We start from the raw sequence: 15918 nt of genomic DNA on the forward strand, positions 1-15918 counted from the left end.
TGTGATGTTCATTAAGCTTCAGGGGTGTCCCTCCATATGCCTCCACAAAAGGCAAGCATGTGATGTCATCCTCAGCTCCAGTGAGTTTTTATAGAGACAGCTCAGTGTTGCTTCTGACTCTGGGGCGAAACACACACACTTAAGGATTACTCTTCAAGAAACCACAAAGAGACATTGTTTTTCTACTACGACAAACTCTCAGACTAACGGATTACTCTTCAAGAAGCAGCATTATTTTACTGCTCTTGTAAAAGTAAGTGTTTTTAATCCTTACACTTTACCAGGCTGTGATTACTGTCCAAACGAGTGTTTGGACAGTAATCACAGTAATGAACGTTCATGGTGCTGTAAACCAGTTGAGTGGTCATTGTTGAGGGTCACATTGTAGTATAAATTTAACACTTTGGTTCTTTGTTGCATGAAACATGACAGAACAGGGACACATGTACATAATCACAGGTTAAGATGTATTTCACAATATTTTACAATTTTTATGCTGGGTTTAAACAATGATCCCCTTGATATTGATAAATAAAACATTTCACACTGAAACATGTTTTGGACTTCCAGGCACTCAAGATATACAGTAAGAACTACTTTATGTTAATATATTAAAACCCCATGTGATCGTTAATATATTCTCATCACATATTTCTTCATAATGCTACACCGAGATTTTCCCATGTGGCAATTATGTCAATCCAACAACAAAACTCTTCTCCACGGCCAACACAAAGTGTTAAAAAGGGAACAATATGTTTCTAATAAAGTCTAATTCACACGGAAACGTTTGTAAATCATTGTGTTCGGTCACAGAGGACCCACACAATGAAGGAGTGACTTCACTTTGAGTTATTAAGTGTTACTGTGGGCCATTAGAGAGCAATATTGTGTGTATTTGGGTGTGTTCAAGAAGATATTAATCTTCTAAAGTGACAAAGATTTCCTTAATTATCAGTCAGGGGAGTTGGATATAAAGAAAATGTGTTGGTCTGTGTTACTTTATAAACAGTTGTATTCCAAAGGTTAAATCCAAAATTTGGGAAACGTAATTTTCGACTCTACAGGTTAAAATAAACTCTTAATTAAACAATTAATTTCACACTCGTTTTGTTATACTTAATATTAATATATTTAATTAACAGAGCTTGGTAACTCTCGTAAATGTTAGCTCTTCTATGCTGCAAATACTTTTATAAATTCTATAATGTTTTCTAATTATATTATGAGCAGCACATTTTTATGTGCCAATTTGCACAATCACAAGAATGCAGCAAGCATTTGATCATTCCAGCATTGTATCAGTTGTAAGAAGCTAAAAAGAATTCATCACAGTCATGTTCTTAGGAAATCTTATAAGGTTCTCCTTGAATTTCAAATTAGACTTTTGGGGTTTGTGACCCTGCAGCAGCAGCTCCTAGGTTATGGGCCTTGCACATGCTTATGCATGCAGTAGTTTTCCTTTTCATCTGCTTGTCATTCGTGCACCAGATCATACATTATCTGCTTGTTATCATCTGATCTTTAGTTCACATGTTCTTAACATTGTGGCCTTTTATTGCCTTCCGTTCCTTTAGTTGCACTAGTTGTGTTGTCTATAAAGAACAAGCTGCAGAGTCTTTAAATGTTCTTTCTATGTGTCTATATATTATCTACAGATGTACAGTATTTGTTTCAACTCAGGTTAAAACAGAAATGCTAATAAAGTGTTCTGAGGAATTATATTGTTGTAAAGTTTGAGTTTTATATTTTATTGTTGAGTTATGTGCATTTGAATATGACAACTAGTGCTAACGTGCCTAGCAGCTGAGGATACAAATGCTGTTTTATGTAGCATATGACTGATTTATAGATGCATCTATCAGATTTTTAACCTTTCATGCTAAATCTCTTCTAAAGGATTGCAATTGAATACTTTTACCACTGACTGTGAGGTTGTGCGTCATTACTTAATACTAATTTTAAACAACTATGTGATTTTAACTTTATATCCTGTGCATGAGCTAAACATGTTTGAGGAATTACCTTTGTCTATTTAGAAAACAGTAAAAGTTAGTTCAATTTAAATTCTGTTACAAGATTTATTTTATTACCATTGCTTTTCTGCCTCCCTCCGCACTCACTGCGATTGGAGAAAACATAATCTACAATCTATAGTGTAGACAGTGCTGTTGCAAAACACACAGAAATCTTCACCTGTTTTTTTACCCAGCAAGATTTCCATATGACTTTAAATGTGGACATGCATGAAGCTGGACTCTCGTCACAATTATGCTCTCAGTGTATTAGCCATTTTGATGTCTTTTGGCTAAACTTTGATTAAACCTGCTCAACATGCCTAATAAGCATGCAGGAAGGAAACCATGGGGAACAGAGGAAGCAAAAGGGCAAATCTGTAACCCAAAAAGAGGATACCTGCCATTATAAATTAAAAAACATGGCGTTAGAGACATAGATCAGTTTGTTTACAGTGGCAAGAAAAAGTATATGAACCTTAATTTATCATAAAATGAGATCTGATCTTCATCTAAGTCAAGAGTGTTAACCAATGCAATGTGCCTAAAATAATAACACAAAAAATTCAGATCTTTCATGTCAATATGAATTGAGAATGACCATAACAACCTCATAGTGTGGGTGGAAAAACATTTTGAACTTTTTAATGACCTCAAAAAAAAACTAATTGGAGTCAGGTGTTAGCATAAGTTGATAAAATTAGTTTGAAGTTGTGGGCCAGAGCTACTTCGACTGACAAAAACCACTCTAACATAAGATGTGCTTATGTGAGCCATGTTTCGCCAAAAAGGGCCATTTAGAGGATCAAAAATTGTTGATTTACATAAAGCTGGAAAGGGTTACAAAGTGATGTCGAAGACTTTAGAAACTTACCAGTGAAGACACTTTGGGACTGTGGCTACTCTACCAAGAAATGGGGGCGGCATCATTGGAACTGGCTAATATCTGTGTTCATGAGTTCATGACACTCCACAGCAGTATTAGCAAAATGTTTTGTGGAAAGATGAAACTATATTGAACTATTTGGAAAGAACATGAAACACTACATCTGGCATAGAAAGGTCACTGCATATCATCATGAAAACATCATCCCAACTGTTAAGTTTGGTGGAGGAAAGATTATGATTTGGGCCTGCTTTGCTTCATCAGGGCCTGGCCTGAGGAGGGGAAGATAAATTCCCAAGTGTTAAAAAAAATTCTACAAGATAATGTGAAAATGCCTGTACGTCAGCTCAGAATATGTAGAGGTTGGGTGATGCAGGACAAAGACCCAAAACACACAACAGACTGACTTCATAGGAGGGGGTGTCACTACTCTTGACTTAGATGAAAATCGGATAACTTGAAATGACAAATTAATGCAGAAAAACCACATAATTCCAAAAGGGTCACATACTTTCTCTTGCCACTGTATATGCCTTTAGGTCAGGATAAAGATTGGAGAACTCTTAGAAACTAAACTTAAATAACTTTAAAGTAGACAATTCAGTTAGTTTTAAATGTCACATGTAAATTTCTTTACATATAAAGTCAAACATAACGTGCATAGACATAAGTACAAATAAACTTACTAAAACATACTAACAAATGTGATGAATTTGTTTTATAAATTGCCATTGTATGTGTGTGAACTGGAGTTCAACTGCAGCGCCTGTCAACACAGAAAGTGTTGGATCATGTTAGCAGCTGCTGCAGCTCAGGAAACATTTTTCTTATCGAGCTCTGGGGGGAAACTATTTGTGATAGTGTTGACATTTTTACCAGTTCTTCCAATCACATAAAAATGACTTTCAATAAAACCAAATGAGAAAGGGCATTAAATGGTAACCTACGTTATTTGTGTATGGATTCTAATACTTCTTGAGTCACCAAGTATGAATACTCCATTTGTCCAAGTCTCTATCTTTTATTTCTTCCATTTACAATTAACAGAGAACTGATAACTTTCCTCAGGATATCCAAGAAGATCAGAGCACAGATGGATGCAAACTGCACCCTGTTCCTCCTGGTCCTGTGCGCTCTCAATAAGGTATACATCCTGCTGTATCTGAGCATTGCTGTTGCAAGAACCACTTCACTTGCCACACTTCCCATACTGCAACTTAACTTTCATTAGTCTTCTCAGCAGATATCTACATTTCTGTTCCAATTACATAATATTGAGACACTTTTGCACCTACCGAACTAGAAAACAATACACCACTCCCTGTTACTTGAAAGTTTATTGTGACATATAAACTTGGTGTATTGCTCCTTTAAATATATCATTAAAGTTACTTTCATTTTAGTGTCTTTCCTGACAGTTGCCATCTAATTTTTGTGCTTCTCTGTTTGTCTGCTTTTTTCCTGATAAACTCTCAGATCCTGGTGGTGGCGAGCTCTGAAGATAATCATCCATCCATTCGAAAACAAATCGTCACGGCCCAGTACAAATGTTTCCAGAAGATAGCGAAAGAATCTCATCACAAAACAAAAACAATAGGTGATGAGCAAAAAGAAAAAAGAATTTCAATAAATCCAATGAACCTTTTCACATTGTGCTGTACCTGTAGCACATCTTAACTGACACCATCTTGTTTCTGACATAGTCTATGATCCTTTCTTGTTGGTAGCAGGGCCAGTGTGCAACACGACATGGGATGGATGGCTGTGCTGGGACGAAACTGAAGCTGGTCTCACAACAGAGCAGAGCTGTCCAGAGTACTATGATGATTTTGATACCCATGGTGATTTTTTCTCTTTGTCTTTATTAGCCTTATTAACCTTGAAATAGGATTAAAATGTACAGAACAAAAACACAGTAAAACTAAAAGCATATTGGTGATGTCTTCTGTAGCAATTCTATATTTACAAGGTTCAACTGGTTTTTGCAGCATAGTCTTTAGACAATATAGCAGAGGAAAACGGATTTCTTTTTAAATTATATTATTAAACATAAAATCACTTTACTGTAAAAACTGAAATGTAAACATGTAGTTTTAGTGATGATCCACAATGTAAGCCATGCTAAGCTAGGCTAATCACCTCCTGGCTGCAACATTGAGTTAAACTTTAAAATTAAAAATGAGGTGATGAAAGACATTTAAAGCAACAGAATTTATGTTTTGTGCGCATCAGAAGCAGAAATAAAGTTATAACATTTTAATATGTTAAAAACAGAGACAAACTAATATAATATTTGTGAACAGCGGTGGCATTGAAGGTCTGCACAGAGACGGGTGAGTGGGGCCGGCACCCAGAGAGCAACAGGACATGGACTAACTATACAAACTGCAAAGCTAACATTACACAACACCATCATACAAAGGTAGGAAGGCATAAAGACATTTATTAAATCAAGCCACATTATCGAGGCTACAGCAGTTGTGTTATCTGTAGAACAGCAATGAATATAAAGTTGTTTTTGTGTTTTGTTGCAGACCACGATGACTCACTTCTATTTGGTTATTATCGGTCATGGACTGTCACTGGTGTCACTGCTCATATCATTAGGAATATTCTTCTATTTTAAGTAAGTCGGCCACTATTAAATTTATGATAAGTAGGTAACAGCGGGACATAATAAATTAAATTACTTTAAAACACAGAGACAATTTTTTATTTAGAAATGTCTGATTTTCTGCACAGCTTCATTAATTAAGAAACAAAATACCTTTTTTGAGCTGGTGGTTGAATTTTATGTAAAATCCATGTCTCACTTTGCAATAATGACCTAATCTTTCTGAAAAAGAAAAAAAAAGTCAGAATATGTGTTTAATGTGTTTCATTAAACAGGAGTCTGAGTTGCCAGAGGATAACACTCCACAAAAACCTCTTCATCTCATACGTGCTCAACTCAGTCATCACCATTATCTGGTTCACAACAGTGGGAAAAGAGGGCGATTCTGTGAGTGATTAGACTTTCTGCAAATTCGCTCCAGTTTTGTCTTCAACAGTGACGATAAGACGTGTGAGCTCATAGTACGGTTTTCCTCTAGGCCAGTTGTAAGCTGCCCATGTTCATCCATCTGTATCTAATGAGTTGTAACTACTTCTGGATGCTTTGTGAGGGAATCTACCTACACACTCTGATTGTTGTGGCGGTGTTTGCAGAAAAACAACATCTCATGTGGTATTATCTGCTTGGATGGGGTAAGTAAGGAATAACGTAAATATTTCGTTATGTCCACTTGTCCGTTTTACATTCAAATGTGTTAAATTTTCTATTTCATTGTGCAGGTTTTCCACTCGTGCCAACAGTGATATATTCAACAGCACGCCACTTCTACTACAACGACAAGTGAGCCCTCTTAATCATCACCTAATATAACCATTTCTATAGATTTCACATTATATATTTCCACATTGTGCTGCGAAGAAGTGACGATCTGATCCATTTCCATTTCCATTTCCACATGATCCAAACTTTTGCAGATGCTGGGTCAACCCAGGTACTTTCTTGCTGTACATTATTCACGGTCCCATCTGCGCTGCATTGTTGGTAAGCACTGAACATCTGTGGGCAATCCACATCAGAATGACATAAAATCTCACGATGTTTTATATAAACAAAAAGTCCATTTACTAGCTATTTCTGGGGCTTTCAGAAACTTCACATGGTCTACATCAGCAGATGGCGTTGTCACATGAGATGTCTTGGTTTTCATTACATCACCAATTTTTCAAATCTACAGCAGGCAACCACTGAGTACCTGAAAAAGTTAATAAGGGGACCTTTAGTTAATATTTTTTAGACTGACAACGTAGAAGTTCAGGTGCTAACATTCATCTTTAATTTGAAGGCATCATTATATCAACAGACCCTATGGCCTTTGTGGCTTCACACAGATTTCAGCCTTTTAACTAGACTTGAACAACTCTTCATTTTCCTATGTACTGATTAGTTTAGTTTATATGTCTTGAACCATTGTGTTGTAGACAGATAACTCTAAGAAAGGTTGTTTCCATCAAACATAATGCCTTTTGATTCCAGGTGAACCTTTTTTTCCTGTTGAACATTGTCCGGGTTCTCATTACCAAGCTGAGAGTGACGCACCAGGCAGAGTCCAGCCTCTACATGAGAGCTGTAAGGGCCACCCTCATCCTCATCCCTCTCCTCGGTATCCAGTATGTCCTGCTCCCCTACAAGCCCCATGACTCCTGGGCATTAGAGATCTATCTGTATATCATGGACATCCTTATGCACTACCAGGTAAAAACATGAGGAGCGGCTGGATTTATTAGTTCTTATATAAACAAATATCTTCTTTATCCAATGTTAGTACATATCCGTCTATCACTAAAACCTCTGGTGTATGTGATCTGTGTGGCAATATCCTCATCGCATAGTGATAGCACAAGCATAATGGATTTCAGCAGCTGTTTGAGCTTAAAGGATTTCCTATCTTGCATGTTTTCTCAAGAACCTGTTTTTTTCCACATGCAGGGTCTGCTGGTTGCTACAATATTCTGTTTCTTTAACGGGGAGGTGAGTAAAGAACTTCAGCTTATGATTACTGACTGAATTAGATTTTGAATGCACATTTGTGGTGTAAGAGTGGATACAAATGTAGTTCATATGGAGAAAATTAATTAAACTGATCACTTTTTTTCAATGCTGTGTAACATTTTGCCATATTTTATATGATAGAATTATAATTGCTGAAAACAGCCTTTATTTATCCTTACAATATTGACCCAGTATATGGTGTCAATGCACCAAAATGACTCAGAGATGCATTTAATTTAAAGTCAGTTCATGTAAGGTGTAAAATCTCAGGGGAAATATGAACATTATTACCTTTTCAACCTGTAGGTCAAATTGCCATCCTTCTTACATCCTCTTTGTGGCTCCTCTTGTAGGTTCAAAGCGTTCTGCGGAGACACTGGAGTCAGCAGCGGATACAGTTTGCCGGTACTTTCGCCAACACCGACTTCTTTCGTTCTGCGTCCTATGTAGCGTCGTCCCTCACAGAGGTCCACCGCTGCTACAGCATTGAAAGCCACACTGAGCACATGAATGGCAAGAGCTACTCAGATATTTTCAGATCGGACAGCCCTTTTGTATGAATGTGACCCCTGAAGTGCAGCACTTCCTAAGATGTTAAGATTGAAGATTGAGCTTGATGTTTTCTTGGAGGTATACTAATGTTCATAGCAACTGAGTATTTATTTCCATCTCCCAGCTAGAAAAACTCAAATATTTCATTCTTTTAAGTTGAATATTACCAAACCAGAAGGAGCTTGATACCAAAGATCCCGTGGATACTGAAATGGGCTGTTGCTGGACACGAGAAAAACCCTAGAAGTCAAGCAGCCTCAACATATGGCATTAATGGAAGGAAGTCATGCCTTTTTGCATCATTTGGAGTAAACTTGAAGAACCCCTCAATGAACAAGAAGCTGTTCTGTTGAGCTGATGGTTTTAAACTTTAAGAGAAGTTGTGATTTTTTCTGGGCATAGTTTGAGACATCAATAATGTCTTTGGATAATGCTAACATTAGTGGGCAGGGAGTGTTTCTGTCTGGAGACCCACTGAGTGCCTTTAACAAAGTAGAGGAAAGAAGTACCATGATTTCTATGTTAGTACTGGTTAGTATTATACAAAACTGGGACTTGTAAATGTAAAAACCAGGTAAAGGTGCAAACATACATAGACGCAAATAGCAAGCTTGCTATGCTAGATGTAATTTCTGCTTTAGCCACTGAATTAAAATAATGGAACTCAGAACAAGGGTTGATGAAGGTGTATGTCTTTTGTGGTAGGTTAAATAATGAGGATCCTAGTAACATTATGATTTTGTCAGAAATATAACGTTATATCTGACTGGACAATAGCTGTTAGCGTCTCTGCTTATTGCTTCATATCAGTTCATTCCAAAATGCTGGAGAGATGATTATGGGGTAAAAGAGGAAGTGCATTTGTACATATATGTGAATGTGTATCATTATGACATGTACTAAGTCACACAGTATGAGTTAGACTATTGTATTGCTCTGCGTTCAGGAGCACATCATTGCAAGTCCACAAACCACATCTGGTTTGATTATGTAAGCTTCAAGAGACGTTTTAGATTAATTCTCTAAAGATTTGGTGTCCCATAAATAAACTCAGCTGGAACTGATTTACTGATTTAACACTTAACATTGGTCATAATTATCCCAAGCTACATTTCTGTCATTAATATGCAGGAATGCTGTGAGAATAAGTGAAGAGCTGCTGGTTTCAGCCTTCAAAAACGGATCTTCTCTGCAGTACAAAAACTATTTTACTGTAACATTATAGACATTTTAGGAAATGCATTCATATTTTGTTTTACTGTATTTACACTGGGCATTGCTACATACTGCTTAATTATTTAATGGATGGGCTAATTTTGCTTGGCAAGTTGTGAAACATGCTTAGTTGCTTTCTTGCTGAGAGTTTGGATGATTGCTGCCACTCTCGTGTTTGCGCAGAAAATATAAGCAACATCCAGCAGCTAGTTAGCTTAGCCTAGCATGAAAGCTCTGAAGTGAGGAAACAGCAGAAAACTTTCTAAAGATGTGTCTAGCATGTGTTTGCAGGCATTTATGTTGTAAAATACAGAATATCAATAATAAAATCCCCTATAATACACTGAGAAAGGCCACGTGACAAGTCAGCAAGTGAGTTTATTATAATTTACAACACATATTGTGTATGTTGTGAAGGTGAGAAGTGATCTCTCATTCCTAAAATCACAGTATCCATGTTTGAACTTGCCATCCATTTCCATTCAGTATGAAGTTCATTTTCATTTTTGTAACATAGTTTTGCCAGTAAATCTTTGACAGTGCTTGTTTGTACTAAAGTAATAATACTGTAAATAAAAACAAGCTGTTTTTAAACTGAGACTCAGCACAAAAAGCCACTATAGTGTATGTCTTTCATTCTATTTAAAACATTTTTTCTGCATCTGTTTTACTGTCTTCAGAGACAAATGGTAGAAAACGTGTAACTAATTTGTTTGCCACATATTTAATTAAGGGTGGGATTTCCTTGTCTGACCTTAGAGAACGTTTCCCACTGAAATGAATATTGTTTCCAGACAAAGCAGGGCGTGTTGCCGTCTGTTCCTCATCCAGAATGTATATGCGATCAGGTACAATTACAAAGTCCCAGTGGTATATCCATCCTTAAAGTGCATCATTTATCAAAAAGGAAGATTCTGTAAAAACACTTAGCATGCCACTTTTCAGCTGGTAAATGTGTCCATCTGCATTTGCAGACAACATATGGTAATCAAAAGCATGTGTGCACTATTTATCATTGCAAGTAATATTTACGAGCTACTTGCATGCCTTTCATAGTCATGACCTCAATCCGCAAAGGACTCTGGTGTCTGCGGTTTTGGACAGTGCTTGGAGCATCATCAGTAATCATGAGAACGTCCCCTCCCATGCAATTTTGTGCAAAACACTGAACCTCTGACATTTTTACAGTACTGAAAGTGCACTTTTAACTTGCATCCTGTTACATCAAGATGAGAGATTGTGTAGGATCCTGTGTGGTTTGAGATGCACATATTTCCTTTAATACAAGATAAAAAGTGATGCAAAAAAACAAACTTGAAAAGTGTGTATATGGTAAAGCTCTCAGTAAAGATGTTTTTGTTGTTTACCTATTACACCACCATCTGACATGAACCATATCCCTTTTTTTACCTCAGTGGAAATCAGATCAGTGGATGTATTGCAGGCTTCCTGTTTCTAAGAATACATTGCCATTGAACTCTTGATCCGTTGGGTCTTGTGTGCTGGTAGCAAACACTTCCTCAGTCTCATGACTAACACTTGTTTACTGCCTTAACTTCCGCATGCTTACACAAAAAATTATAGCATTTTCTATCCAGATGGGTTTCCAACGTGCGAGTCTGTGGCACTTCTGTGAATTTATCAAGGACATTTCCACAGGACATGGCTATGAATGGATATTATGCCAGACTGTCACGGGAGCCCTCCTGCACGGTGACAAACCTGCAAAAATGCAGTTGCAGAAAAATAGCTGTAAAAAATAACCACATAAATCTGCTTCACATCTTGCTTTAATTTGACATTTACTGTAGATGACACTAATTTCATCTAAGAGAGAAACAGACCATTATGAACTTCAGTAACACACAATGACTCAATATTTGATTAGACTTTCTTTAGAATAGTGAGCAATAGCTAAGGAACTTAAAATTCCCTGTTTATATTTAGCAAGGAAGGTTAAAAAAAAAGCTACAAGGATAACAAAGGCTGAATTCCAGGATTTACGATGAGCATAATACTTGTAAATGACCACATGAAGGGGGAAATAAATGTGCAACATGTTTGGCGACACTGATCAATGGGAGCATAGAGCGCTTTTCCACGCACAACAGCACACATGGCAAAGTTTACGTTCTTGAGAGATTAACAAAACCTACTAGCAACGGATCCCCAGTACCTTATTCAGATCACATCACGCCAGTTAGTGAAAGACGGCAAGCTGCTATTGACAACAACCACAACTCATATTCACCTAATTTGACATGTTGACCAACAAAGGAGACACAAATTTGTAGTCTGGATCTGTAATTAGAGGAGGTGCAGTCTAGACACTTTCTGAGTTTGTGGACCATTGAAATTCATTCTTCCTTCCATTTCCCATTTGTTATGAATGTGGTTCCCTCCTTGGAAAAACCCTTGGTTTCACAAGATATGAATCACTTTACCTTCCCTTCAACGGCAGAGGTAGTAAGTTAGAAATGAGATGTCAAATTGAGATGTAGTTTGAGGAAAGCAGCATTATCACAGAGGAGCATGTGATGTCACTTGGGGTATGGTTGAGTTTTGGGAAATGTGGTGAGAAATCAATCATCACAGCAGGGATCAGTGAGAGCTTTGCACCAAAGTTAGAGAAAAAGAAACCAAAGCAAATCAGCAACTACATCTAAAGAAACACATATTTTACCACGAACACATGAGTGTGTCATGATAATCTGTTTCTTTTCTTACGGATGAATGATTCAAGCTCAAAACAATACACCGCAGCCATTTCCAGTTATTTCTCGCAGAACCTCTCGCAGTTCCCAGACATTTATGGGTAAACCATCCCTCTAAAGAATGCTTTACCATGCACTGCTGCACACACACGCACATACCATACACACATCTGGCCCATAGCGTGATTTGGCCACTTGTGCATAGGGACGTCTCACTCTTGAGAACAATGGAATGAGCTATTGGCTGCACTCAAGGGTGTGGAGGGTTTACGGTGCAGAGGTTGGGGTGTATGAATGTGACAGAGCCTGGGTGGGACGGCATGAAGTCTGTCGTTCACTGCACGGCCCCTTCAGACCGATGCAGGGTCATGAATTATCTGAGCAGCTCATCCCACAGTGATGTCAACACTTGGTTGTCTACTTGTTTCTGGAGACACGTCATGATTAAATGTGCGAATACATGTGGAGAGTTTATTTCTACAGTGCTGGCCAGGGGCGTAGCTAGGCTAAGACTAGGCTAGCTAGACCCCTGACAGAACACTGCTCCGGGTCTGGGACTATGATTTTGTTGTTGTTGTTTTAACTTTTTTGTTCTCTGCAGATACAACAGCATCAAACTTTAAGGAAAATACAAAAACCTGCTATGTTTCTGTATCAGAGATTTAAAATGTGAACTGTTTTTAAGTTAAAAAAAAGTGTTTCATAACTGGTTCTTTGTTCGTTTAGTTAGTTTGTATGGAAGCTGTCTCTAAAACAACCCAACAAGGTGGGTCTTTGCGCTCCTGTCTGTTCACACTAACCCCGCTGGGTTTTGCGCCACCGTCCTAAAGAAGCATGCAGCAGGCCGTGTGTAGCCCACTGTGAAGAAAAATTAACCAGAACTAAAAAGAACAAAAACAGACATAAAACTACTGGTGTGAAAGTGACCTCACTCATACGTAATCATCTATGAGGAAACAATTCACTCTTGTTTTTTGCTTTAAGGGCAGCTTTGTTCTGACATTAAGTTTTCATGTCAAGTGGCAGAACATCTAAGAAATCCCTCCCTTCAAACGTCAGAATCAAAGTCTTCAAAACATTTTCAAACAATAAGCTTATTACAGTTTTAAAGAGCCCAGTTCCTACTGCCCAGGGTGGAGGGCCAGTATCCACTTAAATGAGGCGCGTCGCCACTCTCGTCTTCAGCATCATCCTGCCAACAGGAACTCCCTCGCTCCTCTCCCTGTTTCCTGCCATTGTTCTCCTCGCTGCCACCAGGCACAGGCTCCTCCCAGGATCTGGGAAAAGGTGGGATGTTAAAGCAACTCGTTTCCCTTTTGATCAGCTACAACGGGTGTGTGCGTGTGCACAGCGAGGCAGGACCCCTATGAAGAGTTGAACTATCATTTTCAAATGCAACTGACTTTTTCTGTGAGAAGGAAGGGTGTGCATTTTAACTTGATTTCATTGGTGATATCATGTGATATTCATGTGGGAAAAAAGAATACAGACTGCCGGCCACAGTTTGGAAAAACTGGAAAATCTCATATTCGTCTAATACATTTAATTGACCAAATATTGACGCATCAATGAAAAGGCATCTTGAATATGATTTTGGTTCTGCCTGGAACTGATGTAACTTTCCCTGACAAATATCCCGTCATTCAGGTAAAATCCCAAAGAGATTTAAAAAAGAACTCATTGTACTGTACTAAACCCAGAAGAACACTTTGCTCTGAATGTGCAGGTCTACATGTGGAGTTTACGAATGTAGAGTTGGAGGCAGAGCCTTTAGCTATCAACCAGCTCCCAGCTCAGGTTCAGAAGAAACTAAGTGCGTTTCTTCAGTTTTAGAGCTTTGTGCTTCCAATGTGCATCCTGTCCTGTGTTTTATCCGTTGATTCTTGCAACTCTTCTTTTCTTTACCCTCTTTCCACTTACACCAACCAGTCAAGGCAGATGGCCGCCCACGCTGAGCCTGTTTCTGCTGGAGGTTTCTTCAGTTAAATGGAGTTTTTCCTCCCCACTGTGGCCTAGTGCTGCTCAAGGGGGATTTGTTGGGTTTTCTTCATAGTTCTGTAAGTTTCATGATTTTTGTTGCGAACTAGCTCTATATAAATAAAACTTTATGAAGAACCAGTGGCTAATTGTGATTGTTTGCTATTTGCTTACTGGTGTACAGTACAGAGTTCAGTGTTCTCAAAGAGCCCGACAACATTCCCACCACAACCAGCAAACTTTATTACTTTCCCTCAATTGTGAGAATTATTTCTCAGCCTTGTGTTTTCACATCAGTGAGAATAATTCAGGTTAACAGTTGAGCCTTTCTCATGATCCTTTCCCAGTTTTCTTTAAATGTATTGAAGGCGCCTCAGTGAGGTGGGGTTGGAGGGTGCACAGGAAGGAAAAGGAGTAGCTGGGAAATCTCATAGAGGCTCCTTGGCAAACAAGAGACACCCCAGTCAGGATCTGGGCGTTGCTGCCAAGTCATCTCAGGGTCGCAGACTCCTGCAGTCCACAAGTGGGCACAAAGAAATTACATGGAACACACCCAGTTTTTCACAGAATTTGATCAAGCTACTGTATGCAAGGTTTGCAGAGACCTTAAAAATGTATATATACCTATATACAAAATGGTTATATTGACACTATTGAAATTTACCCACTGTGGGATGAATAAAGGTTTATCTATCAATCTATATATATATATATAGATAGATAGATAGATAAGATATATATATGTATATGTGTGTGTGTGTGTGTGTGTGTGTGTGTGTGTGTGTGTGTGTGTGTGTGTGTGTGTGTGTAAAATAAAAGACAGTGGAGGATTTTGGATTTAGTGGAGGATTTAGTCTCTGTACTAATATTTCCTGAGGAAATGAGAAATTACTTGTTCTTGTCAGAGATGAGTAGAATAGGAGGCTAATTGGATTAGGCAGCTTCTGTAAACACACAGGTATTTCCTGTCTGTCCATCCTATTAGAGGGATCCCGCTGTGGTGGCTCTTCCTGCGGTTTCTTTGATTTTTTCCCTGTTCATTTTTTTGGGGGTGGGTGGGTTGTTGTACAGACTGTGAAGCCTACTCAGATGAACTGGTGATTGATTAGATTTGACAATAGTTTGAATACATTAACTGTCTTATAATTATACTGACAGCAGTATTCCTTCCTGTAGCCATGCTAGAAACATAAATAGCTATTTTGGACTAGCATCTTTGGAGCAGAATCCAGTAGCCTATATGAGCTATTATTAATTGTCATATAATTTGGTACTTTCTGGAAATGTGGGATCCCCTTGGTCAAACCTCAAAGGTCAAACATTTTCATAATAATACTAATAATTCATAATTTATTCATCCCCTTGGAAAAATTATTTATTCTTCTTTATTGTTTACAGTCAGTACCTACTAATTATCTGCAATAATAATAATAATTATTATAATATAGCCATCTATTTCATATAATTTTTTTGTGGTAAATAGAAAAGGTTAGCATGCTATGCTATGTTAGGCTACTCATTATAATTGTGTTAGCATGCTCGGGGTAGCAACTGCTGTGTCAAAGGTCAAGTTATAAAGTGCTCTGCAGGAGAAAAACGAAGTAAAATGAACACTGAAAGTGTCCAATTCTGTATGTAGCACTAAAACTTATAGTCAGTCAGGTACATTTATAACTTTTATCCAAAGCAAGGATTTGGATAGGAAGCACTTTATGCATGTCTTTCATTTCCTGTGGACCAGTGTACATTGGCAATATTAGTAAAATCATTTTAACTGGACCTAAAAGCAGACCATGGGAAGTCTTTCCTTTCTTTTTCTTGTGTTTTACAGTAAATCCAATTGTTTGGTTAAAGACTCTGTATGACAATAAACTGTGGGATGGGAAGGACTTGATTGTGTTTGTTTTGTGGGGCCTGGAGCAGCATCAAAAACTTCAGTCGTTCTGTCTTAACAGC

At 38.0% G+C, this 15918-nt stretch overlaps 1 protein-coding gene across 1 annotated transcript; it reads left to right on the top strand.

Annotated features, from left to right (window-relative positions):
- The first annotated feature begins 129 nt into the window (after positions 1 to 129).
- On the top strand, positions 130 to 9869 carry calcrlb (calcitonin receptor-like b). The gene is made up of 13 exons (XM_026363058.1): positions 130 to 253; positions 3949 to 4045; positions 4378 to 4498; positions 4629 to 4742; positions 5205 to 5323; positions 5436 to 5527; positions 5791 to 5902; positions 5994 to 6147; positions 6235 to 6295; positions 6430 to 6496; positions 6989 to 7207; positions 7442 to 7483; positions 7858 to 9869. Exons 2-13 carry the CDS (start codon positions 3995 to 3997, stop codon positions 8062 to 8064), a joined length of 1359 nt encoding a protein of 452 aa, XP_026218843.1. The 5' UTR covers positions 130 to 253; positions 3949 to 3994; the 3' UTR covers positions 8065 to 9869.
- Positions 9870 to 15918: the final 6049 nt, after the last annotated feature.

Source organism: Anabas testudineus, chromosome 2 (genome assembly GCF_900324465.2).
Source record: "Anabas testudineus chromosome 2, fAnaTes1.2, whole genome shotgun sequence".
In the NCBI taxonomy this organism is placed as follows: domain Eukaryota; kingdom Metazoa; phylum Chordata; class Actinopteri; order Anabantiformes; family Anabantidae; genus Anabas; species Anabas testudineus.